Source organism: Heterocephalus glaber, unplaced genomic scaffold, assembly GCF_053883595.1.
Source record: "Heterocephalus glaber isolate CG9 unplaced genomic scaffold, H.glaber_assembly_v1.0 deba00001547, whole genome shotgun sequence".
Taxonomy (NCBI): Eukaryota; Metazoa; Chordata; class Mammalia; order Rodentia; family Bathyergidae; genus Heterocephalus; species Heterocephalus glaber.
In genome coordinates this window covers 16,526,358-16,551,882 of record NW_028258340.1, presented here as the reverse complement: position 1 = coordinate 16,551,882, position 25,525 = coordinate 16,526,358, and the positions used below count along the sequence as shown (strand labels likewise).

Below are 25,525 nucleotides of genomic sequence, written 5' to 3'. Positions count from 1 at the left end.
CCTTCTATTCCAATTTAATGTAGGGTTTTTACAATGAATGGGTGTTGGCTTCAGTAAGTGTTAGCTTTTAGAATCTTTATGTTCTTAATTGAAAGTCTCATTCCAGGCAATTACAGTAACTGTTGTGAACACATGATGCAGACAAAATTCAGCAGACAAACTATTTCACCACTAAATACTTTCCTAAAAACAAAAGAAGTCAGGACACTTTATGAACCAAATACATTCTCATATGGAGAGACAAGAACCAGCCTTCAAAGACAGAGATGGACATCAATCAACTGGCTTTGTTGCTTTCTGTATAAGACAATTTCTGAAGACATTAAGAAGAGCAGGGAACTACGTTTACGCAGCCCGAAGAACTGTTGAGTTTTGTTGAAATGCAGCAAAATATCCATAAAACTATGTGTCCACTAAGATTTTTCTGCAGACATATGTTTTATGTGACATTAAATAAACTAATGTTCATGCTGTGAGGATGAATAAAAACAAGTTCATTAAGAACTTTACTATTCCTGTCAGTACTTTCTTTCTTTTTTTTTTTTTTGCCATCAATGAATATTCAAATTTCAACCACCATCAAGGTTAAAGCTTGTGGAACTTGCTGAAAAGAAACAAATGTTAATGGTCAGAGTTTGAAAAACATTTGACTAAAGCAAAGATCAACAAATGTTTCCTGTAGCAGATCAGACAGTGAATTTTTCAGGCTTTTTTGGGTCATAAAATTTCTGCCTTGAAAGAAACCATATATGATACATAATGATACCATAATTGCACTTTGAATAAGTGCAATTGTGTTCCACTGAATCCTTAATTGTAGGAATTGGAATTGGAATTTCATATGACTTTCAAGTCATGAAATATTGCTCCTTTGATTGTTTTGAAACACTGAAAAATGTAAAACCAATTCTTAGGTCATGAGCCATACAAAAACTGGCAGCAGGCCAGATTTGGCTTACAGGCCTGTTTGTTGATCTCTACAGTTGACTCTTTGCCTTACCAAACATAACCAGTAAGAAAATGTCTGGTTATGTACTTTTGAATTATCAAAGTAGTTCATAAAGTATGAATTAATGAAGAAGTCCCAAATCATGTATTCCAGTAACTTTTCTGGATGTTTCTTTTCCTTTGCTTAAAACATCTGACACACTAATTTTAGGTACATGTTCTTCCCATACCCTGGAATATGCAAATTCTAATATCAAGTGTTCCATGCGTTCCTGACCATATGCTGCTTAGAACATACGGCATATTTCAACATTCTTTCTTAATTTTAGAATTACAATAATTGGAAATGGAAATTATACCTTTTTATGATTTTCATGCTAGCTTAGCATTTATGAAATTTTATGTCATCATTTTAATATATCCACTGATTTACATAACACCTAACTTATCTACACTGTCTAATTGAGAATATCCACAAAAAGATCAGTTAAAAATTCTAACACCTTCAAGATAAGACTTTATAAATATCAAAGAACAGGAAATCTGTTCTGTAATTACTCCTGATTTAGGATGTGCAGATTGAGACATTATGTTTTTATAAACTAGCAGAATGGATCTTGTCTATTAGAGGTACGCTGCTTCATGAAAATGCACTTTCTGTTACTGGAAGAAAGACATTTAATGCAAAACTAGGGACTGAACAAGGAGGCCCTTTATAAAAATAAAAAGATACCTTCAGGATTAAAATATACCCATTGCAGTTCATCACCTCTGGTTTCTTCTTTCAACTGGAAACCAGCATTGCCACTAAGCATTCAGGTGTCATTGGGATCATGAGTTCTTGATTAAATTTTAAAACTCACTCCATTATTTTTTTCTCATTAAGTTAATTGACATTATAAGCACAAAAGACTTTTGGAAATACTGTTTAAGTAAAAACACCACCATCAAAATGGATATCAGTTTTCTTAGTTAACAGTGAATCTTCACTTGTGAATATAGCCAGGAATAAGATGCTCTCACCTCTTCCTAATTTGAGAATCCACAAGAATTTGCCTCTTCTTTTGCGGAGGTGGTGGTGGAAGTTCCTCTTGGGCATGCTTTACCAGGATTTGCTCCCTTGTGGTCACCATAGTTACCGTTTCCATTACAGTTGTCTGTGTTAGTGATGGCTGAGTGGTGGTGACAGTCTGTGAAATCTGTGAGAAGTATTGAAACAGAGGTCAGATGCTGCTCAGAAGACTTTAGTAAAGACTGCTTGGAGTAGTGCAGGAAAATAATGAGAAACGGTTCCTGTTTCTTGGTAGATTGACCTTCAGATCAAAATAGCGCCATATTGAACCCAAATCAAATTGTTTTATATGACTTAAGTTATGTTGGCTGAAATAGGAAAGACAGTAATCTCAAAACCAGAAGTAAACTCAGTGTCTCTTCAATATATTGGTTAAGCTATAAGAAATAAAAGGGCAAAGGAGGAAAACTCAGTATTATTCTGATATTTAATTAAACACTGTTTCAAGTATTCATAACACTGATATAGCTTTTACTAAAGCCTCTGAACTAATTCCACTAGCTGGCACACTTTAGATATTCATTAATAGTTTAATAATTAAAAATGGAAATAACTTAGAGCAAATCCATGAAACTAAAAAATAAAATAAATATTTTAACTGAAAAATAGTTTATAGACTGTATTATTATGATTATTTTATAAGCTATACATTTAAAAAGTCATTTAAATTTTATAATAAATTACCTTTTAAATATCTTTAAAAATTATAATAAAATGTAAACAAAGTACCTATTAGTCCAAAAATATCTTTATGCTCAATGTTGCTCAAACACAAAGTAATTTCTTTTGTTTTAAATTAATAAGAATGTTCACATATTGAGTTTCCAAATTTATCATTAGAGACTCTCAGTTTATAATCTCACTTTTAGTTCAGACATTTTTGGGAAGGCATAGTTCATCAGTCTTTGGAATAATATGGTATTTGACACAAGTTGGAGGCAGTCATCATCTCAATACAAAGGCTTTACCAGACAGAAGTTCTAGAGCGATTAGACACTCCTTCCTTCCTTAATCATCAGTTCTCTTTCTCACATTGTTCTTTGTATTATGACTATAAAGTAACCTTTGTGATATTACTCACTACCTTGTGGTAGTCTACCTTGTTTGAAAGATCTATTAACAAGACACACACCCCACACACACACACACACACATACACAAAGTCTGCCCTGGATTCTCTTTTACATGTTAGTCAGAAGCAAGGATTTGGCTGGGGCCAAAATTAATTTTACTGATTTTCCTGAACTTCCTAAGAGATAATGGGAAGGGTTTGGAGAAAACTACTTGTCTCTCACATGATTTCTTGACTGAAAAGACTTATGGAAAGCCTCAGGATTTTCTTATTTCAGCTACCAAATTGGCAATTAACAGTTTGCCATGATATGTTATGTAACAACTGCTTTAACATATACATTTTAAAAACACTACCCTACGTACAAACTACATTTTTTACATGTACCAAGACTCAAGAGACTTCCATTTTGATACCTTATTTAGGTTACCAACAAAAGGACACTAAATGACACTGAATATCTACCTGACCTCAGGACAGGTTTTATCTTCTCTAAGAGCTTCATAGATTCATTATTCAGAATCAGTCAGGGAACACCAAACAATTGAATTATATTGTCCAATAACATATCATGCCAAGATAAAGGCAGAAAATAAGAGTATTTTTAAATGCTTAAAATATAAACTCAAACATAATTGTGTGTAATACAAAATGACTATTACATGAATAGATGAAGTTTACATGTAATCAAAAACAAAATGTAGGGGCAGGGATTTAACTCAGGGGTTCCACCGCTTGCCTCGCAAGCGCAAGGATCTGAGTTCAATTTCTGGTACCCCCCAAAAATGTAGTTTTCAATTAGAATTCCAAGAACATTTTTATTGTGATAGTTTTTGGCCATGAGCAAATTATTTTGTGTACAATGACTGGTAGAAGTGAATAATTTTTGGAGTAGGAAAATATTTTAAAAGTATGGGCACCAGAATGCAGAAATTCTGGAAATAGAAAGCTATTTGTTATGGTTTGGATCTAAAATAGCCCACGACGTCTCGTGTGTTTGGAAGGTGATTGCATCGTGGGGCGCTATACACCTCAAACTAATGTACTAGTCCACTGCTAATGTACTAGTGGCTGCATACGCTGTTAGGAGGTGGGGCCCATTTGGAGTCAGTCAGTGGTTGTGCCAACTAGAAGAGAATACGTTTTAGTCCTTATTTACACTTTCAGTTTCAAAAATAGGAACATAATCTTTGTAAATAGGGAGGAATGGAGGGGTTGAAGGGAGGGCTGGGCAAGGGCGAAAAATAAGAACCAAGAGAGATTATGTAAAGGTGCAAATTTCCAATGATGAATGTCATTATATTGTATATCTAAAATGTAGGATGATTAGAATGAATAATCGATAATGCAAAATAGGAAGAAAAGGTCCAAAGGGGTAGGGGTAGTGGGAGGGTCAGGGGAAAGGAAAGAAGGGAAAGGAAAAATGATGAGAAATGGAAAAAATGGAAATAAAGTCTTTGTAAATAGGGAAGGGTGGAGGGGGTGAAGGGAGGGCTAGGAATGGGGAAAAAATAAGAACCAAGATGCATCATGTAAAGGTACAAGTTCCCAATGAGAAATGTAAATGTTTTGTATACCTACAATGTACCAATTAAAGAATTTAAGAAAAAAAAAAAAAGAGAATATGCTTGTCCCTTGGTGCTCCATTCTGTATCTGCTTCCTGGATGCCATAGGATGAGCAACTTTACTCTGCTCATTTCCTTCCCCCATGCCATTTCTGCCTTGTACCAGCTGACTACAGACAAAAACTGTGCCAAAATAAACTTTTCCTTTAAATTATGGGTGTCAGGTGTTTTGTCCCAGCAATGGGAAAGTGAATAAGACACTGTTGCTTCTATGTTATATGTAATATTATAGAACATGTATGTTTCTGAATATCTGGCTATGAAATTAATATCTGCAATGTTAAATTTTTCTTATTGATAAATACAAAATTAGATGTGCCCACAGATGAGAAAGGGAAATGTCAACATATATGTACTATGAAATTGCATTTAAGAATATAGCAAACCGTGTAATAAAAAAGAATAATTTTATTTAGACAATAGTAAGACATAGAAATTGTTTTAATACTGCCCTACTACAATACTATAATTGAAATTATTATTTCATTTCCTTTGGGATAAATACAAAACCACCCATACACTGACTCTGCAAATTCGTTATTTATAACAAATAAATGATTAGTCTCATAACCTACTTCATATAATCAGAATATAATACAATTAGTCAAATACTAAATTTCTCCATGGCTTTTACTAATGGATTTTACATATTCGACTATGTGTAAGAATCATTTAAAAATATGGAAGCTATTTAATATAACCTCCTGATTACTACAATATTACAACATTTACTACTCCCAGTAGTGGACAACTTTTTCCTTAGTGTGGCAGCAAACTTACCCATCAGTAAAGACCTTTTTTTTTTTTTTTTGAGACAGGTTGTTGCTGTGTAGTTCAGGCTGGCCTTGAACTCACTATGTAGTCCAGGCTGGTCTCCAACCAGCAGTGATCCCCCTGGCTCAGCCTCGAGTGCTGTGATTATAGGCGTGCACCACCACACTTGGCCATCAAAAATGATCTTAAAACTGACAGAAACTGGCCTTCTTGTGACTTCCTCCAGTTAAAATTTGTTTTGAGCCTTGGATCAACACAAGGTTGTGGGGCCGGGAATTTAGCTCAGTGGTTTTGCAGCCTGCTGTGCAAGCGCAAGAATGTGAGTTCAATCCCCAGTACCAAAACAAAAAAACCACAAGGTTGTGTATTGTTTCTACATGACAGTTTGAAAACTTTGCAGCCTAATCATCATGACTCTAATAAATCCCATTTTCAAGCTCCATAATATCAGTTATTTGCTAGAATTAGATACAATTGGAGCTCCAAAGCTAAGGATTCCTGCTTGGGACACTATATTCAATTAAAGCAACATGAAATTGTATGACATATTCAGCAGTTAAATCACAATGTTTCACTTGTATTCAAGTACTGTATACATTGAACACATATTCTTTATAGGATGCTTAGAAATGAATAAAATGATATATCCATCTTTAGGAAATGTACAATATAATAAGGAAGTTGATAATCATGAAAATACTTGTGATATAAGATGGGTATCACAGGACAAAATATAATAACATGCACCAAACATGGTATAATCAAGGAAGTTTCTTGTGAAATGTTATAAAAAACAAAAATACCTCTGTGGCCATCTTAACATTTTAATTTATTTTGCTGCTGAAGGCTGAATATTACATTTATTCCTGTTTGTAGGGTCACTTATAACAGTAAAATATTGGAAACAGCCTAATGTCACTAGGTTGTGCTTTAAGTGATTTATGGTAGATGAATGTGATACAGTATACATATTTATAATGTTTTTAATGTCTTTGGAAAGTTTATATTTTCTACTGAGTAAACAATGGAACATATAAATATTGGTCCCTATTTTTGGTATAAAAATATAGATAATTTCCATTCTTTATTATGTATTTTTGTATTTTTAGTTTCAAAATTTTTACTACAAAATATCCCTAAAAGCATTGTTTTGTAAGCAAGAAAAATATTCAAGCCTTTTTTTCAAACTGTTTTAAGTGTGTCATTCCTATGTCTCAAGATTGTTGGAATTATGTTTCTGTTTTAGAATTTGAACAACTGTAAATCTAGTAAGAAAATGCTGAATAGATCAGAGTCAGGATTCAAAGTGTATCCTTTGAGACATATTCAAAAAACTTTTAATCTACTTAACCACACTCATATCCAGTCATTTTCCCCACTTTGATTATACCTGTATTTTCAATTGATTTTGAAATATTCTTAAAAAATGAGATTGTATAAATACCATTGCATTGATCTGTCAGTCAATCGATCCACTGAAAAGCAGAAATTAGTTTAGAAAGCTGTGTCTTTAGATTTGGGAACTAGTTCCTCATAGAATGATTTAAAGCAAGGTGGAGATGGATGCACATGCCTGGAACCCCAGCACTTGGGAGGTCAAGGCAGGAAGATTCAAAGTGGAGTTCAGCCTGGGGAATTTAGCGACATAGGGAGACCCTGTCTCAAGAAAGAACATGGCTGGGGATATAGCTCAGTGCTAAGTCCCACGTTTTCATCTTCCATACTGGAAAAAATAAAAATTATTTTAAAATTTTTAAAAATTAAAAAAAAAGAATACTAAAAGCAAATAAGCAAGGGTCTTAAAGCCAGGCTCTGGGATTTTCAAACACCAGATCCATAGTTTATACACTGTGGTATCTGGGGTTGGTTGATTACTGTCTCAGAGCTTTGATTTCTCTTCTTAAAATGTAAAGCAGGAAACAATGCACATTTCACAAGGGTGTTGCCAGCAAGGGCAGCTTCATGGTTGCGTAATTTATATAGACACCCAGGGCCCCTGTTCAGAAAGACTCTGTGCCTGGTCTCATGGTCTGATGTCACTGTCTTTAAATTCTTAATAGTTTTGAATACAAGTTCTATGTGTTCATTTTGCACTGGGCCCATAAATTACATGGATAGTCCTGGTCTCACAAATTAAAAGAGGCAATATCTGAACATAATAAATGTTCTCTATTGACAAATATTAGTATTAACTGCCACTCTCTATGAATGCTCAGGAAAATTTTACTAATTTTGTAATAGAGAAATTTCTTACACATAGGTTACATAATTTCCAAAACTTACATTTTCCCATTGTGAAAGAAAATTGAAAGAGCATTTCCCCAATCTCCTGATTATTTTGGGGTGTCAGAGTTTTCTTGCAGTAAAATTGTATCATGAACATCAGTGTGAAAAAATCAAACTACTATAGTTTGCTTAAAAATGCACATTTTGCCATGGAAATATATGTATATTTAAGGAATCTTTAAAAATATGAAAGAGCATACAATGAAAGGAAAGACTTCCTTTCCATCACTGTCTGTAGTTTTTCAGGGAAATCTGGTTACATTTATCACTTCTTTTTTTTGTTTTTTTGGTACCGGAGATCGAACTCGGGTCCTTGTGCTTGTGAGGTAGGCAGCGGAACCACTGAGCTAAACCTCCGGCTACCACTTATTCTTAAATTTTAAATTCTCTTTATTGATACTGTTATTTTTCTTTTATTTTTTGCCTATACTCTAAATTTAATTTTTACTCTTCCTATTATTTGAATATTATTTCTGAATTCTCTATGATGTTTATTCCTTGCAGTTTGAAATATACATTTGAATCATTAAAGAAATTAACTAAAAAATCAAATTATAAAATTTACTTACCTAATCTATTATTATTATTAAAATAATAATGCTTGTAATTATGGTTATCCATTATGGGGTACTTTTTGCGTTCTAAATATTAGTCTGACCATTCTAGCTAGATTCACAATATTAATTAAAATACTTAGAAAAAGACCTAATATACAATGAAAGCTTAGTAAGGGGCAGCTGTTATTTCCCTACAATGCCTCTCAGAGAAGTAGTAATATTGTTTTCATTGTATAGATGAAGGGCAACTTGCTCATGCATATCCACCTTTAAAATAGCCGAACAGAAATATAAATCCATGTCTGATTGGTCTTTTATCCAACTCACAGTAACTATGCTTATTCCTACACTTGTTCTTATTTCTAAATGATGATTTTGCCTTTAAATAGAATAATTGTGGATGTGTTCATATGCATATATAAAATCAGAAGACTGAGAATGGAAACAAGGAATTGTAATACATTTTATAAAGAAAGATTAATATTAAGTGCCTTTGACTTCTGAAAAACTATGATGAGATACATGCAACATAAATCAAATGAACTACACCTGATTAGAAATGTATATACGGTACATACATATATACACACATTTATTTCTTTATGTTAAATGTATGTATAAATGCATAAATCAGGTTAACAACCATGGGTCAAATTTTTTCATCACACAAATGTGTGTGTGTGTGTGTGTGTAACTTTAAATTGATCATTAGTGTTGAATGGATATGGGTAGATTGTACTTCTATAGTTTAAAACATGCTGCATAATCATAGCAACAGCTTTTGCTAAAAATTGACAGGCCGGCTTAAAATTATCTCTATAGTCATAAGGCACACTATCTGGTGTTAAGATTAATATGTTTAAGGAAGAAAAAAGATTTATATGCTAAGCTCTGGGATAAAAGATCAGGTATTCACACAAGAGCCTGAGGTATTAAACAGAAAGTTATAAAATGTTATATCTCATGAGAGAGTACAGAGCAGCTACCAGAGCTAAGTGTAACATAAAGTACTAAAGTTCAAGAGAGTAGCTTTGTAGTTGAAGTTTAATATTAACTACTCTCCTGTTTTGATACTGATAATACAGTAAATTCTCAGGAATAGCAACTGACATTGGAATCACGAACACAATTAGAGTCACTTAGAAGACATAAAAAATTCTTCTCTTTAACATAAAATATAATTTTTTGGTATTAAAAATATATAATCAAAATAAAGAGTAAAAAATTATATGATAATTAAGCAGTTCATTCTGTAAAGCTATCTCTTCAATTTTATGTATTTTGTTTCTCACTTCAAATTATCTTTAGTACAAATGTGTCAAAATGCAAAAAGTATGCTCAAAACAACACAAAGTTTCTTTCACAGTTCTGCATGCAAGAAATTTTAAATAAAGTCAGTAGAGCTATGAAACTGAAAAACAGAAAAAGTACAAGTTAGCTTCTAGACTTATGCAAAATACAGAATTTGAGTAATTGAATTAACTGTACCTGCAAAAATTGTAAAGAAGTGAAACTTATTTTTCTGATCCATCTGACCTACATGCAACTGGCATAGATGTGATTAAACAAATTCTATAACTAGGGATGAATATTATTAATATATGATTAGGAAAAAAGAACTCATATTTTTGTCTTTATGTGTTCTTTCATTTATTACCAGTAGATAATAAATGTGTCATACAGATGCTGAGTATTTTATCTTTTTGGTATTTTAATTACATATTCATTATGATGAAAATATATAAGAACTTCAGAAGTCAATGTCTTTGGAATCAATTGGAAGGGAATTTTGTTTTCATTATCATCTCCCAGTTATCTCTGTGGCTGATAGAGTAAAGAAAGTCTGAATGTCTTCACTACTTCAGAGGTTTAAATAAAATTTCAAGAAAAGATTAATATATCATAGACATTTAGGACTAGAAGACACTTTAAAGATTTGTCTAGCATAAACTTTTCATTTTTTATATATAATCAATGAAAGATTCCAAGAGTGAACTCTGCCTTAACCTATTAAATTTTTAGTGACCATTATGTTTTATATTGCTGTAGATAACGAATTTACAACACAAAATCTACTGGACTGATATATAAGGACTATTCCAAACACCTATTTTAGTTGGAGAGAGCACAATGACAGTTATTTTCCAGAGTAATTGGAGGTGTAACTTCAAAATTTACTAATAAAGACTGTAACCTGAGAAATTAACCAAAAGCTGCTCAAGATAGTTAATCCATGGGATTAAATAAAATGGAATCTTAATTTTCTTTTAATTTGTTTTTATTAAAATACAATTTTTAAAAATTGGCAGATGACTTATTAGGCTTGGAAAGCTTCTAGGAACCAATGAAAAGGGTTGTCAAGTGAAAGGCTTTAGGGAATTTTTAATTAAAATTACTGGCAAAAAGACAAGCAAAACTATTGTAAATACAAATGTATTGATAGTTTTACAAACTAATGCTTTGAGAACGGGTACAACTGAATGTGGATGTAAAATATTTTATGAAGCTTAAAAATATGATCTTTATAAAATTAGAATGGACTCAGAAAAGGAGGGAAAATGAATACATTTTTAATCTTAATATGTTTGCATCTTTCTGTTTGCATTTTGAGTATAATGAAAATCACTGGCTTAGCACATACCTCCATGCTTTGCATTACTCAGGTGTTTGGCAAGGGTCTTAAATCTTTCAGCAGAATGTCAATTATATAGAAAAATATATATGGTGTGTGCATATATATCTATATTTATATATTTATATATGTGTGTACATAAGAAATAATAATTTTCTCTCTTTGGGTACCATAAAGGCACAGACATACACAGTATGAACATCAAATGTCACGTTCTTTTTTCAATTGTCATGTTGAAGAAGAAAGGAATTGTTTTCTGACAATTAAATATATTTTATTGGTACATGTATACAATACATGAAACATATTTATTTGGGGGGATTGGTACATACATATAACTCATCTTAATCATTTTTTATCTCTTTTTTCTCCTCTCAAGTTTCTCCCCTTCGCCCTTCCCCTACTCCAAAAGGTCTGCCTTTTACAGTTTAATTTATATATCATGGGGCTATTCATATGAGAGAAACCATGCAATATTGAACTTTCTATCTGACTTAGTTCATTTAACATCATGGTGTCAAGATCAATCCATTTGCCTACAAATGACTGGAATTCATCCACAATAAAATTCCATTGTGTATGTATTACACATTTTCTTTATCCATTTGTCTATTGAAAAGCATCTGGGATGTTTCCAGAGCTTAGCTATGGTGAATCATGCTTCTATAAATTCAAGCGTGCATGTACTATAGAATGATGTCTTTACCCCTTACAGGACTATATCCGGGAGAGGTATATCTCAGTTAAATGAATCTTTTAGTTATAGTTTTTTGAGGAATCTCTATACTTATTTCCATTGCGGATGTACTAATTTATAGCCCTACCAACAATATAGAAGGGTTCCTTTTCCCTCACATTCTCTATAGGGTTTGTTGCTTTTTGTGGTTTGATAACAGCCATTCTGACTGGAGTATGATGGAACCTCAGAGGTAATTTGCGTTTTCCTATGGCTAAAGATGATAAATTGTTTTTTCATATACTTACTGATCATTTACACTTCTGTTGAGAAGTTTCTATTCAGTTCATTTGTTCACTTTTTGAATAGGTTGTTGGATTGGGGGAGGGTTTTTATGCTTTGAATTCCTTTTTGATTTCAGACATTAGTCCAAGAAGGGGATTTCTGCTTTATTAGCTCTATTTTTAGGTATGTGCGGTCATAGTTGAGAATAGTGTAAAAATGGTCAGTAGTACTATTACAATATAGACATAGTCACAAAATAGGATTGAGACTTTTGGACTTACATGAGTTATGGAGTTTTCTTTATTACTTGGATAGAGATATTTTAACATCTAAATATCAGATTCTTAAACTTTAATATAAACTACCACAATAAATTATAAATATATGAACCACACACTCTTTCTAGTTTATTGACTTCAGTTAAAGGTGTAAAATAATGCTTCAAATCACTTAAATTATGTAATATTTTCCTGTACTAATACAGAAAAGCTCAATCATATTTCATAAGTATACTAAAGATAAAAATATATTCATCAGAGTCATGGCATTTAAAAAATATAAACTGTGTAAATATCAATAGGCATATTTATAAATAATTAGGAGAGATAAGGGATCATTTGAATTTTTACAGAATTCAATCTAGGGTATGTTTCATTTGCCATCTTTTCCCATTGTAAGCATCAACAGACTCAGAGTTACTATATATCCAACATTTAGAAATAAAACATATTTCTGTTTTCTTAGAGTGCCTTCTCATCAAGTTTAATGTCCTCAACTTGTGCCCAGATATTATTAAAGCCAAACTTGACTTTAAATGCAAGAGAGCAAGCAGCCCTCACAGATGATTCTTTTATTTTTGATCTCTTGCCATGCAACTGTTTCATGAGGTCAAAATCCCTCAAAACTCTGACCTGAATGGCAATCAAAGTCCTAGAAGCACAGTGTTCTTTACACGAGCACAGTCAGATGCATCTTCTTTTCAGTCACAATTCTTATATCTTGTCTTATAATAATGAGCTGTATCTATTAAGAAAATTTTGCTCATTCTTCACAACAATCATTTGAAAAGGCTGATTAAAACAACTGAGTAAAAAGCATGAGTAGTCATTAACGAGACTTATTTTTTTTCCGCACCAGTGTGAGGGAAAAAATGCAAGAGATTTTTTTTTTTTAAAGTCACAATCTTACCTTCAACATTCTTGCAATCTTTATGTAATTTTGACTAAACCCAATTTGACATTCATTAAAAACATCAGTTGTTTATTTACTTATCAGCTATTCTTTCTTTGTTCCTTCTCTGTATCTTTTAATTCTTTACCTGGGAAGCTCCATTTCTTTCTTCCTAGGAGCACAATATTACTCAGCAAAAATTTGGATTGGCCCTACCTCAGCACATTTTGGGGAAAGCCAATGAGAAAAAACAGAGATATGAGCTTACAAAAGGCTCAAGCTTAGTGGTCTAGAAAAGAACTTGCCTAACGTCAGTTCATTTATCTGTTTCTGTTCTGGTATAGGAGTATATAACTGTTTGAAAACAGAAATAAAAAGACTTCTTGGTGAACCACAACAAGCCCTGCAGACTCACTAAGCAGTGTTGTTTATATATCAAGAGCATCATTTTTTTCTCCTTGAAATGTTTTTATGTCTATGGCTTTATTTTATCCTCATCACATTTCAGTGAGCAAGTAGAATGGATACAAGTCACAGTGTATGTTAAACGCCATTTTGTAAAAACAAAACAAAACAAAATACCCACTATATAATGAAGGCTAGCATTGTATTTCAGAATAAGAGTTTAAATAAGTTGCTTAGGTGGTGGTCTCATAAGATTAGGTGATTAAAAATAAGAGTTCTAACGCTTTAATCAAAAACTATACTTATCAATATCAATTCATCTTTTACACTTTGATGAGACAGACAACCTTTAATGAAAATAGTGGACCAGAGATTTAGCTCAAAGGCACTGAACCTACCTCAGAAGCCTAAGGTCCTGAGTTTGGTACCAGGAAAAAAAAAAAAAAAAGGAAAAGTATTGCTATCCCAAAGAAATTATGTTTAAAAACTATCCTCTTAAGAAGATCTGCTTTCCAATTTCAGCTAGCATTGTGATAAAACAGAATGTGAAAAATGATACATATGTCATTTTTTTTAATTCAGTGTCTATAAAATATATTTTTCAGTCTATGTCAAAAGTCTTAGTAAAGGTGCAGATTCCTGGGTCCTTCCTAGGACTTACTGAGAATGACTTTTTCATAGCAACAAGCCTAGGAATATGCATTGTAATCACCTGCCTATGTCATCATCAGGCAAACTGAAGCTTGAGAATCACTGCAAATATTGCAAGTGAAGCAGAACATGAATTATAGCTGACAGGTACACCTCCATAAATATGTCATTTAAAAGGAATGCATTTTAAAACAACTTTATTAAAAATGCCAATCATTCTTAACATGGTCTCTAACCATGCTATTGCAATCTAGGGAACCAATTAAGTACATTCTGGACTAAAATTGTTGAATTTAAAAAGTTTCAAATTTATTAATATTTTACAAATTTATACCAATGATATTTCAAATTCAAAGCACCATGGAAAGATCACATATAAAAGAAATCATGATCTACTTGTAAAATCACTATTAGATATATTAACTAATCAAATATATTTAATTGAAAACAAATGAAGTTTTTATTAATATCTAACTACTATGATAAATGGCTGCTATGTACATTCATTCATTTTAAATGTGGGTGGTTTTTACAAAGAAGATTGATCTTTGACTGAAAGTTATGTACGTTGGCTGATCATATTTTCTTAAATTGTGTTTCTGGAAGCAATACCTCAAATTTCCTTTCTTTATTTCTCAATAAATATTTCATAAGTGTTACTTAACAAATGTCAAGTGTCAAGAAAAAAAGAAAACAAATTCCCTGTACCTGTCTCATAATAAAGGAAATATTTGCCTAAAATGTACTGAATGCTTTAATAGAAGTGTGTGGATGGGGCAGTGAGCTTTAAATTGTGATCAGTTAGTAAAAGCCCTTATAATACAAAACGATGCCGAAGAATATGCTTAATACTATTACTACATAAAATGTCAATATTTTGAATGACTGTAATCACTATCCCATCATCTGACAATCTCAGACAAAAACTCCCATACTTTAAAAATGCCCTGCTTTCTTTAAATTACTGAAACCTGAAAAACTCACAATACAAAACTACATTATTATACTGCAAATCTAAGGTAGCCTATTTGTGTTACTCTGAGCCATATTCATGATTTTATGAATTCAACAGTTTGTGGCAGAAAGTCCAATGACTAGATGGTCATTTGCACTAATTAAAAGAAGCCTTCAGAGAAATTAAAGGATGTGGGCCCCAGTCCTGATCTTACCACTTACTTTCCTTTGGATAATTTACTTTTCTTATCTGAATTTCATTTTCATTTTTTTTTCAAACATAAAATGAGGTTGACTAATGGCCCTTGTGCTTCTGGAAATGTATGATCTAGAGTTAGATCATGATGATACAGTTAGCTAGAATCTTGTCCAACTGCTCTGTCATTTAGCTCCCCATTAATAAGAAACTGGAAGGGATGACACCCTAGGAAAATGATTTGTTCACTGAAATAGGACTCATATCTCTACTTTCCTCTGATTTTCCAATATCAAGACAGGCAAGGGAGCCATGTTTTTAATTCAATTGAACACTGGACAAGAACTAGCCCAGAGACATATTTTATAGGGTCATGGTATTGTTAACAATATGATAACTGGTATCACTTACCTGTGCTGAGGTTTTTTCAAGTTTTTGGACTAAATTATCCCAACGTTGGGCAAATTTTTCCATCCACACTTCAATCTTTTGTGTCACCGACTTAGTTTTCAATGTTGAAAGAAGATCTTGACTGAGTGAACTGAGTTTGTCCATGGTTTGCTTTTTCTTTTCTAGATCTGCTTTTAAAATCTGTTCAAATAAGGAAGAACAGAATAAATCTAGGTTCTAGGTTACATGTCATTTAAACACTGTAGTTCAATCTACCTTTGCATATATAGTACTTGCTCATTTGTTTAGGTGAGAAAAGATTGCAATCATGTCTGCAAAGAATCAAATGGTCATAACTATATAGCTACAAAATTATAATCTAAATAATATTCCTAAGAAGGTTGAAGAGAAAAAATAATAGAGACAAATGTATTATAAAGATCCAGTAGAAGCACTTAAAAACTACCTTTAAATATCTTCAGGACTGCCAAGTGAAAAGGTGCTGTCACTCCAAAAGGCAAAACAGAGATCACCATATGGGAACTACTAAATTTGAGTCATTTGTGGGAAAATAGATGTAATTTGAGACCATAATGAGAAGTGAATTGAGTAAAGCATAGAAGGTTAAATATCTCATGTTTTCTCTTATATGTCTTATATGAGAAACCCAAAGTATAAATAAAAGACTATATTTCATTTAAGTAAAATAAATTGTACACACGTGTAAATATCAAATTGTTTCACTCGTGTGAGAAACTGGAAGTGTACATGAGGACCAAAATGTGTAATATATATTGTGAAACAGAAAGAAAACATTCAAAGGGGAAGGGGAACTTGGTGGGGGGAGAAGGGGAAAAGAAAGAAGGGAAAGAAAAAAAAAGAAAAAATGGAAACAAAGTTTTTGTAAAAAGGGAGGGTGGGGGGTTGAAGAGAAGGAAGGGGAATGGAGAAAAATAACCAAGATATATCATGTGCAAGTACAAATTCCCTATGATGGATGTGATCATAATGTTCACCTAAAATGTACCAATAAACTTAATGGAAAAAAAAGACTATAGGAAATGGAGAGATACTTTGTGGAGATGGGAAAGGGATATGGGGATGGAAGGAGACTAGAGGGGGAGGAAAAAAAGGAAAAGGAAAAAATTCAAGATGTGATGTGCATGTGTACCAATTCTCCATGATGAATGTATTTATTATGCATCACAAACACATACTAATAAAAAATTTTGATGTGGAGCATATTGCTCTAGGATGGTAGTGAATTTCCTCTTAATTACTGATAGAATTTGAATGAAAATGAACTATCAAGTGCAGGGTTTCTGGTGAGTTGAGAAGACAAGAATAGCTAAGGGGCTTTGCCATTCTGAAATGTGTTTATTTGCATCAACTTGCAATATTATTTATTTCCACAAATTTCAACATTCCATTATTTATAAATAAAAAACTTGTTACATAGTTTAATGACCTTGGCATTTTATAGTACCCATTCTTCAATTTACATTTGGCTAGTTGAATAATTATTCTCCAAAGTTCAAGTTTGTTTTAAAGGCCATTAAGAAAAATAACTAAGTCACTGAGTATGACCTAAATCTTTCAGAATCTCTTGGCTTATTTTCTAAATACATATTTTTATGAAGCAATTTTATATCATTCATATTTTCAATGTTCTTGTAAGCCATGGAAGGTTACACTTGCATTTTGTTTGATTTGAAATGAATAAAGTGATTTCTGCAAAGTCAGTAGATCATGGTAGTTTATTACTTCACTTTATCCATTAAAGACACCTTATACGTAGGAGAATCTGATTCCCATGTACCAAACACTAGTCTGCGACTTCACTTGTACACACAGAAGAAAAAAAAGAAGGGATAAAATCATTTTACAGCTTTTTACAGCCCCATTCTTCTGGCAGTAGCAAGTACAAAGGATATAAACTAAACTATGATATGTGTCTTTTCAAAACAAATACAAGTTTAAGAACATGACATATGGCCAAGAAATTGTCGTGAAACAGATACAGCAATTGCTCATGAAACAAGTATGATTGACACAGAGCAGTCGCTATACTTCCCTCCAAAGGACACTTTATGGAGCTCATTTTAGCCTGCCACCTGCACTGAGAGCTATGAACTGGAGAATGCTCTGGTGTCTCTTTCAATTAATTCCTCCTTGGTTCAGACATTGCTTCATCTGGTGTGTTTTATTTTGCAGTTGTAATGCCATTTTTAAGAAGAAAAAAAATCAAGTTTTAATTTCTAAATTTGTCTCAATTTCTATTTTTCTTAGTTTAAAATTTGCAATAGACTAAAATGTGAATTAGGTTATTATAAATCAAATTCACATCAAAATAAAAACTCAGTGTGGGTAATGCAGAAATAGAGTTTTTGTATATTCATTTTGTTTAATCCACATGTTAGTTTTCCATTAAATTTAAATGCACACTTGCACTAGCAGTAAAATAAGTTTATGCTACCTTCCTAGAGCTGAGAGCCAAATTTGAATTTCAACATATATTCCTCCATTTCTTTTATGGAGTCTCATTTTCCTTTTTCTTCTCTCTATTAACTTTGGTATGCATTCATTTTGTTGTAAGTCACTGAAAGTTCTTTTTGAAAAGAAACATGATATAAATAAAGGCATACATTTCATGATAACTAGATGAAGGTACAAACCTCTTTGCTTACATTCTCCGAGTTTAAGGAACTGTTTAAAACAGCTGTATGTGTAGGGCTAAAGGGTACAACTATTTTTTAAGCTAAATGTTTCTTGATTTGGAAACATTTCAAAAGAGGAACTGGAAAGTTATATTTAAAGTAGAGGATTGTATTGGAATTATATGGGCAACCTTGTGCTACTTAAATGAAATTAAGCTTCCTGTGTTAATATTAACAATATAAATAAACATTTAGTGAATAGTACAAAAAATTAAAGTGGAAGTCAACATTTAAATACAATTGGGAAAATATGCTCAAGGTAAAATAAAAACATTATAGTGAAATTGGATACTTCATGTATTTGTGTATAAATCTATATGACAAAAACAATAAACTAACCAAAACTTCTATTTAGTGATTTCTAGATATGTTACTAAAAACGGTAATGGCAGATTGTTTGGCTTTGATTTTTTTATCTTTCTCTCTCTCCTCCCCTCCCATCCTTGGCCTGTCTTCATAATCTCCTAATTCCTGAAGGGATTCTCACAATAACTACCAAATAAAGGAAAAAAGGAAATCCATGGCCTTGCAAGAGACATTGGATGATAGTAATTAATTGCCTTTTTCCACCTATCCTTGGATATCAATTCTTTAAAGCAGGGATCCTACATATGCATATTAAACAACTCTGGTTCAATTTTTCTTAAATATTAGAGTATAAAATGTTCTTCTGAACATCAAGAATTGATCATAGGTGTGTGATTGTCAGAGGCTCACAAAGTTCTAAAAACTCAGGAGGCAAAAGGAAGCTGTAGAACACAAGGTAAAAGTCAGCCAGGGTATTAAAAGAAGATGTATTTTATTTTCTTAGAAGGCACGCACCCAAAAATATTTCCAAATGAGGCAGAAAGCCACAGTCAGTACATCAGATTTCGGCAGCAGTAGGTGTGGGAAAAAGAAAGACACTATTCAATAACACAACAGTGGACAAGTCCTACTTTACTATGCTTAGAAGATAAACTGAAGTGAAAAAAAAATATATATATATATATACACACATATATATCCGAGGAAAACTTCACCTTGTGCTTCAGAGAATAATTTGAATATAACTTCTTTTACACCAGAAAAAGTAAGTTCTGAACCTCCATGTAAGAGGTACTCTATTTCATTCTAATCACCACCTGTAATATGTAAGTAGGCTGATTCCTTTCAGGGGTTCTCAATTAGAGAGAATATTGGAATCACCTGGAAGGCTTGCTAAACTGCAGATAGCTGTGCTCGACTTCCAGAGTTCCAGAGTAAATTGGCCTAGATGGGGTCTAAGAATTTTTGTTTCTAAGTTTCCACATGATGCTGATGCTGCTAGTCTGAGGACCATACTTTGAGAAACACTGATTATGGATGAATGAATTGAGGGCCATCATAAAAATTCAGGTCAAAGTAGCCAGTCATGGTGGAATAACACTGTCAACACTCCCATACACACTCTAGCCCTATAATTTGATTTCACAACCACTTTAGAGCACAGTCCTCCCCAAGTCCTTTTACCACATACTCTCATGGGTCACCATGCTTCCCAGAGTTTTCCTCCCCGGCAAACACCAATAGTCCCCAGGAACAGCTTTTGATTATTTCCATGATAATTCATGTAATTCTACGAATTTTAGAAAACTACAGTTTCTTCTCTGCTTTAATTTTTATCCTTTACACAAAATTTAAAAATCAGTTTTATCTTTAAAAGATTGATCTACATGCTTTAGTTATGAATTCCACAGAAGTAGAGGAAATGAAATACAAAACCCTACACCTCACATCTCCAGTGGCAAGTAAGAGGCAATCCCATGGGTTATTAGTGATAATATTTCACAACAAATTATACTGATTGTAAATAAAAGAGAGTTTTAGCACACTGTATCTATACTTATATATGTAGTAGGAACTGGTGACAGATGGTAGCTGTTTTGGGTCTCAGATTGTGACATATTTTAATGAACATTAAATTCTTATTCACTGCCTGAGTCAGCAGGGGAATTTTACCTCAAATTCAAGACCAGCTGTCAGGTTTTGTTAATTGGCTTAAATTATCAAATGATAAGACTTAGATAAAACATATTTTCACTTTGTTCACAACTAAGATGACATAATATGAATTTTAGTCATGTTGGAAAATCATTGAGACATTGATAAGAGAGAAGTTTTATAGCCCTGAGGCTGGCAAAGTTTTTTATTCACAGAAACATTCACATAGTGGCACATGGTTGTTAGAAATGACAGTTCTCAATTTTTCTAAGAAAGCAAATGATATAAGGAATTTTCAAATAGCTTGAAGGAAATGGACCTGAATTGGATATCTTAGTGCTCATTTTAACTCTGCTACTAATATTATATAATATATGACATATACTATGTATTTTTTTCTGGACCTTTTTCCTCTTCTGAAATAAATTTAGTAACTGATCCCAAGGAACTTTACACATGTAATTGAGTGAGAATACACTAGATAATTTACAAGGTCCTCCCTTGCTTCGCTATAGTTGGATTTTTGTCACTCTATTGCTTCCTAAAGCCAACATTTTCTGAATTGGTAAATCCAATCAAGGATATGTAGGAACCTCCATTAGGTACTGAAACTAGAAAAATATCATACACAATAACTGTATAATACACTGGCATATAGAATTTTCCAAATATGGCTGTAGAAGAAATATGTCCCTCATGCTCTACTGTAATGTGACCTTGATGTCTTCGATGAAAAGATGAAATCTATTTTCTTTCCCTTGAATCTGGGCAGGTTAATGACTGTTTCAAACAACAGTGTATGGCATCAGTGATGTTCTAGGAAGTTTGAGGCTGTTTTGATTATAGAAACACTCATGCTTTGAGTCCTTAACTTTGCTGTACAAATTATGACTAATCTGAGGCCACTGTGCTGTGATGAAGAGGCCAAGGGAAATCACTTGGGTAAGTAGCCCCAGACATCAAAGCATGGAATCCGGGTTACAGATAGCCTGAGTGAATGAGCAAGTTCATTGCAGATTTGAGCTCTGCAATTCTCACTGAGGGTCAAGATATTGTGAAGCAAAAATGAGCCAGCCTTTCTGTGCAAACTATGAATTATTGACCCCCAAGCCTCAGGAACATAATGAAAAGTTCATTTTAAGCTGAAATAGAGTTATTTGCTATATGGTAATAGCAACTGGAAGAACAACCGTCTTGCCTTTTCAAAGTTCTGCCATTGTGTATTCCCTGGTCTCTATTCCTTGAAAAGAGAGGTTTCCTTGATGGGTCCTATACAATAACTCTTTGTTAAATGTTTAATTCATGTGAGACACCATTTTAAATACTAAGGACATCATGGTGAACAGAGGGGCAAATTGCCTAGATTTAAACAGCATTAATTCTAATGAGGCTATTCTATTCTCATTGTGATTAACCTTTCAATTATATGGTTCTGCACTTGATAGCAATATAGGTTAGTCCTTGATCAGAGAGCAAGCGTATGCATTGATAATCTGTGGTCATCAACATATTGACCAAAAATATATGTTTTCCTTAATAAAACAATATTTGTCATGAATTTCCTGCCTTAAGGTTATGCAATGCATTTATCCTTGCTTCTAAATAAATTCTTCCTGAAATTTTTTATCTCCTGTGGCATATGCCTTTTAAAAATATTTAATTTTCTCATGTTTGTAATATCACTCTCTTTCTTCTACTTGTACTCTTGAATGATGTTTGTTCAATCACTTTCTGTAAACTTTTTTCCTCAATATATCTCTTGATTGTATATATTCCTTCAGTTTGTTCCTTTTTATTTATCATGTCACTCTATACTCTTTATTGCATCTGCATTGATAACCGTGAATCCATTTGAGAGAGTCTAGGATGTATATCTAGTTGAATAATAGGATGAGTGTTTTCACTTGGATGTCTCAAAAACATGTTAGACTCAACAAATCCAACTCTCAAGTTATTATCATTTTTTTAGTTCTGCAATTCCTTCTCTGTTTCTGTATCATGTCTACTCACCCTCTAAGGGATCTAGTAATCCAATTGAGAAGTATGGGTACCATTCCAAACTTATGTCTTTTATCATAAATTCTATTCATTCTATCTCAACATTTTTCATATCTCCCTTCTCACCTTCAAATTCATTGCTACTTATTCACATCTTCTAATTAATCACCTAACTACCAAAATCTTACAAACAAGATTACAAAAAATGGAAATATGAATGTTTCAAACTCTTAATGGTTCTCCATCAGCGCAGAACAAAATCATAATTATATTTGATATTTGCGCACTCCTGTTTCCAGTCAAATAAACTGCTTTTCTGAATTCTTTCGTAGTCACCTAACTCAAAAAAGTATTCTTTGCCATTGTTTTCTTATCAATAAAAACTAGCCTGTAATAATGAGTAAAATGTAAGTAAATCTATTCTAAAATAAAAGTCCAAGAAGTGTTTGCAACTATGGAGCAAAAAAAAAAAAAAAGAGTATGAAGCAAAAAAATTCTTGGTAAATGGTACATGATTAAATATACACAATTAAAATAACTAGGGAAGGATAAGTTTAATTTTAAAGAAATCATTTAAATATTGAAAAGTGCAACATGCAATATCAATAAAGACACAAACATTGACATAGTTATGAAATGTTATTTGCAATACATTTGTTTTATGATAGCTAATATCGTTAGCGTTTAAGAGAATTGAAGCATTAAAAATTTAAGGAAATCCTAATTTTGGAGTATTCCATTTAAAAGATTAAGCTCAATATTATATTGGCCTCTCCATTACTGAAAGAAAATAAAATTTGCTGAGCAAGGGAAGCTTTCAGGTTCTGTATTTTCTAATTTTCTAAGGTCCAACTGAAATCAAATGTCTCAATGAAGCTTTCCCTGGAGTCTTTTTACTGCCAAAGATATCTCATTTCAGAAAACACATGAGGAACCTTGAGATCAATGCCCTCTGGTTTTTCTTGTTTGACAAACTAAGGTTAAACCTCTTATATGTGAGGATAATCTCTTGTACTTTTCATATATTACTCTGAGAATCAAGCCTTACTCTGTTAGTTTAGAAGTATGATATTTAGAATTTCATGGAAGGCTCACAAATACTTCCAATTATTACACTTAAAATTTCAACTGAAGTTTTTTAAGAGTACAATTTAGTTTGATAAAAATTTAAAAATAAACCTATAGCTTTCATTTTAATTTTAAAAAGTAACAATATACTGTCTTTGATTAATTTATTATCTGTGCATAAACAATGATCATTTGGTTTAAGACTTAACAGACTAGAAAATACTAAATAATTGTAACAGTTTTAAAAAGATTATTGAACACTACATACAGCCATTTTTTGAAGACTTGATAACATTTCATTTTGATCCTTAAAGCCAGTTGTGTGAATCTTGTTCATCACATCTTCTTTTTCTGAAAGCCACACACTAAAAAGGCACTGAAAGAAATCAAAGAATTCCAAAAAAGAAAAATATTTAAAATAGATACTTTTAATTTGTCTTCCAATTTAATGTCTCGCCATGTATTTTACCACCACAATTTCCCCCTCCTCCATACCTTACCTGTTCTTCAGTAAAACGCTGCCATTTCAGAAGAATGTCCTGCAAAAGAATCCAGCGGTCTTCTGTCCACTTACAGATGTTTGCCCATCGATCTCCCAGTACCTGGGGAAGAAAGAACCAAAAATGTTAAAAAAAATTAAACTCAGTTTCATTAAAAATGGCAAGAGTGATTTGAAAAAGTAACTATGAGTCTCCTGTGTGTGTGAGGAAATACAAAGAATGCCTTTCCTGTTTCTGCTTATCATTAGGTAAGCAAGGTGCCTTCCATTTTTCTTTATATTATTTCACTGTTTTTTACATTTCATTAAACAGAAGATATTTACAAGTAATCTGATGCAGATGTAATGCCATTATTTGAATATCTCCACAGCAAATGTGAAATAGCAAAGACAGAAATATAGAAGTGGACATTTATACACTATATACATATACCAATATGTTATGCTATACCCCACGAAGTTGTACAAATACTATTTGTCAACATGATAAAATAGAGATTTTCCAATGAGAATATGTAAAATGTATATATCTTTCTTAAATCTGAAAATATACTCCCAAAGAATTAAAGTCTATTAAACAGAAAACCTAAAATGATTCATGTTTTAATCAATTCTGCACAATTAGAATTGCCTAATGTTGAGATTGTAGTAGAGAATTTTTAGTTGCTTTAATTTTATCCATAGATTGTTAAAATTAATTGGATTGTTATGACAAAGCTATCTGGATTATTACAACAAAAACATTGAAATTCTTTCTCTAGACTACTGCAGTGAGAAAATTACATCACCTGAGTAATAATTGCCATATCTTTAGCATGTTACTCATGTTTAAGGATATATATATATATATAATTTTAATATGTAATATGAATTAAATACAAATGATTTTTGAATGGACAATATAAATTTTGGTGATTTTCATGCAAAGGGAGTGTTTTACAAGATAAAAAATGTTTAGCTTCAACATTTCATTATATTGTCAAATACCTTATATTGCATTATCATATACCTTGAAGCATAAAATTTCAACTTTTATGATTTTTTCACATAAGAGCTGTTGTTCTTAGTTATTAGATCCTTCAAGCTAGAAGTATCTCAAAATATGATAATGTTTCATTTTGTGTAGAACTGGAGGTAGAAAAAGTGTTTGCAACTCATATTTTTGAAAAATGTACTTAGTTTCTAAGACAAAGCTCTTTATAATTTCTGTTTTTCTTGATGCTACATTTTGGATCAATCCTCCTAGAAGATATTAATACATGTTTCAAACAATGCACACATAATTAGTGTCATGAAAAATCTACCTATTCTTAGGTGACTTGGTGATACACATGCTTTTTTTTATATTGCTTAATCTACCCTCACTTCACAGAGGAAATCCCATGCATGAGTAAATAGTAGCCAATAAAAATTTTAACTAAAATATTACAATGATCATTTACTCATATGTAACACAGTTACAAGTTTTCAGATTTTCATCAGAAATGTCAATAAAAAATGTTATTGCTTTCACCATAAGGTAACTGATTTTCTTATTTTTTATAGTTTCTCTAGTCAATTCTATTTGAATAATGTTAGTTTATAACA

General features: G+C 32.2%; 1 protein-coding gene across 10 annotated transcripts in view; it reads right to left on the bottom strand.

Annotated features, from left to right (window-relative positions):
• Dmd (dystrophin) overlaps positions 1 to 25,525 on the bottom strand; it is a 2,486,572-nt gene that overhangs the window by 1,413,165 nt on the left and 1,047,882 nt on the right. For all 10 annotated transcript variants that reach the window (XM_004850043.4, XM_087189971.1, XM_087189973.1 and 7 more), the window contains 4 exons: positions 23,940 to 24,041; positions 23,708 to 23,815; positions 15,716 to 15,895; positions 1,972 to 2,147 (listed from right to left, as the gene is read on the bottom strand). In XM_004850043.4, coding sequence (XP_004850100.2) covers positions 1,972 to 2,147; positions 15,716 to 15,895; positions 23,708 to 23,815; positions 23,940 to 24,041 — 566 coding nt within the window. The remainder of the gene's footprint in view (positions 1 to 1,971; positions 2,148 to 15,715; positions 15,896 to 23,707; positions 23,816 to 23,939; positions 24,042 to 25,525) is intronic.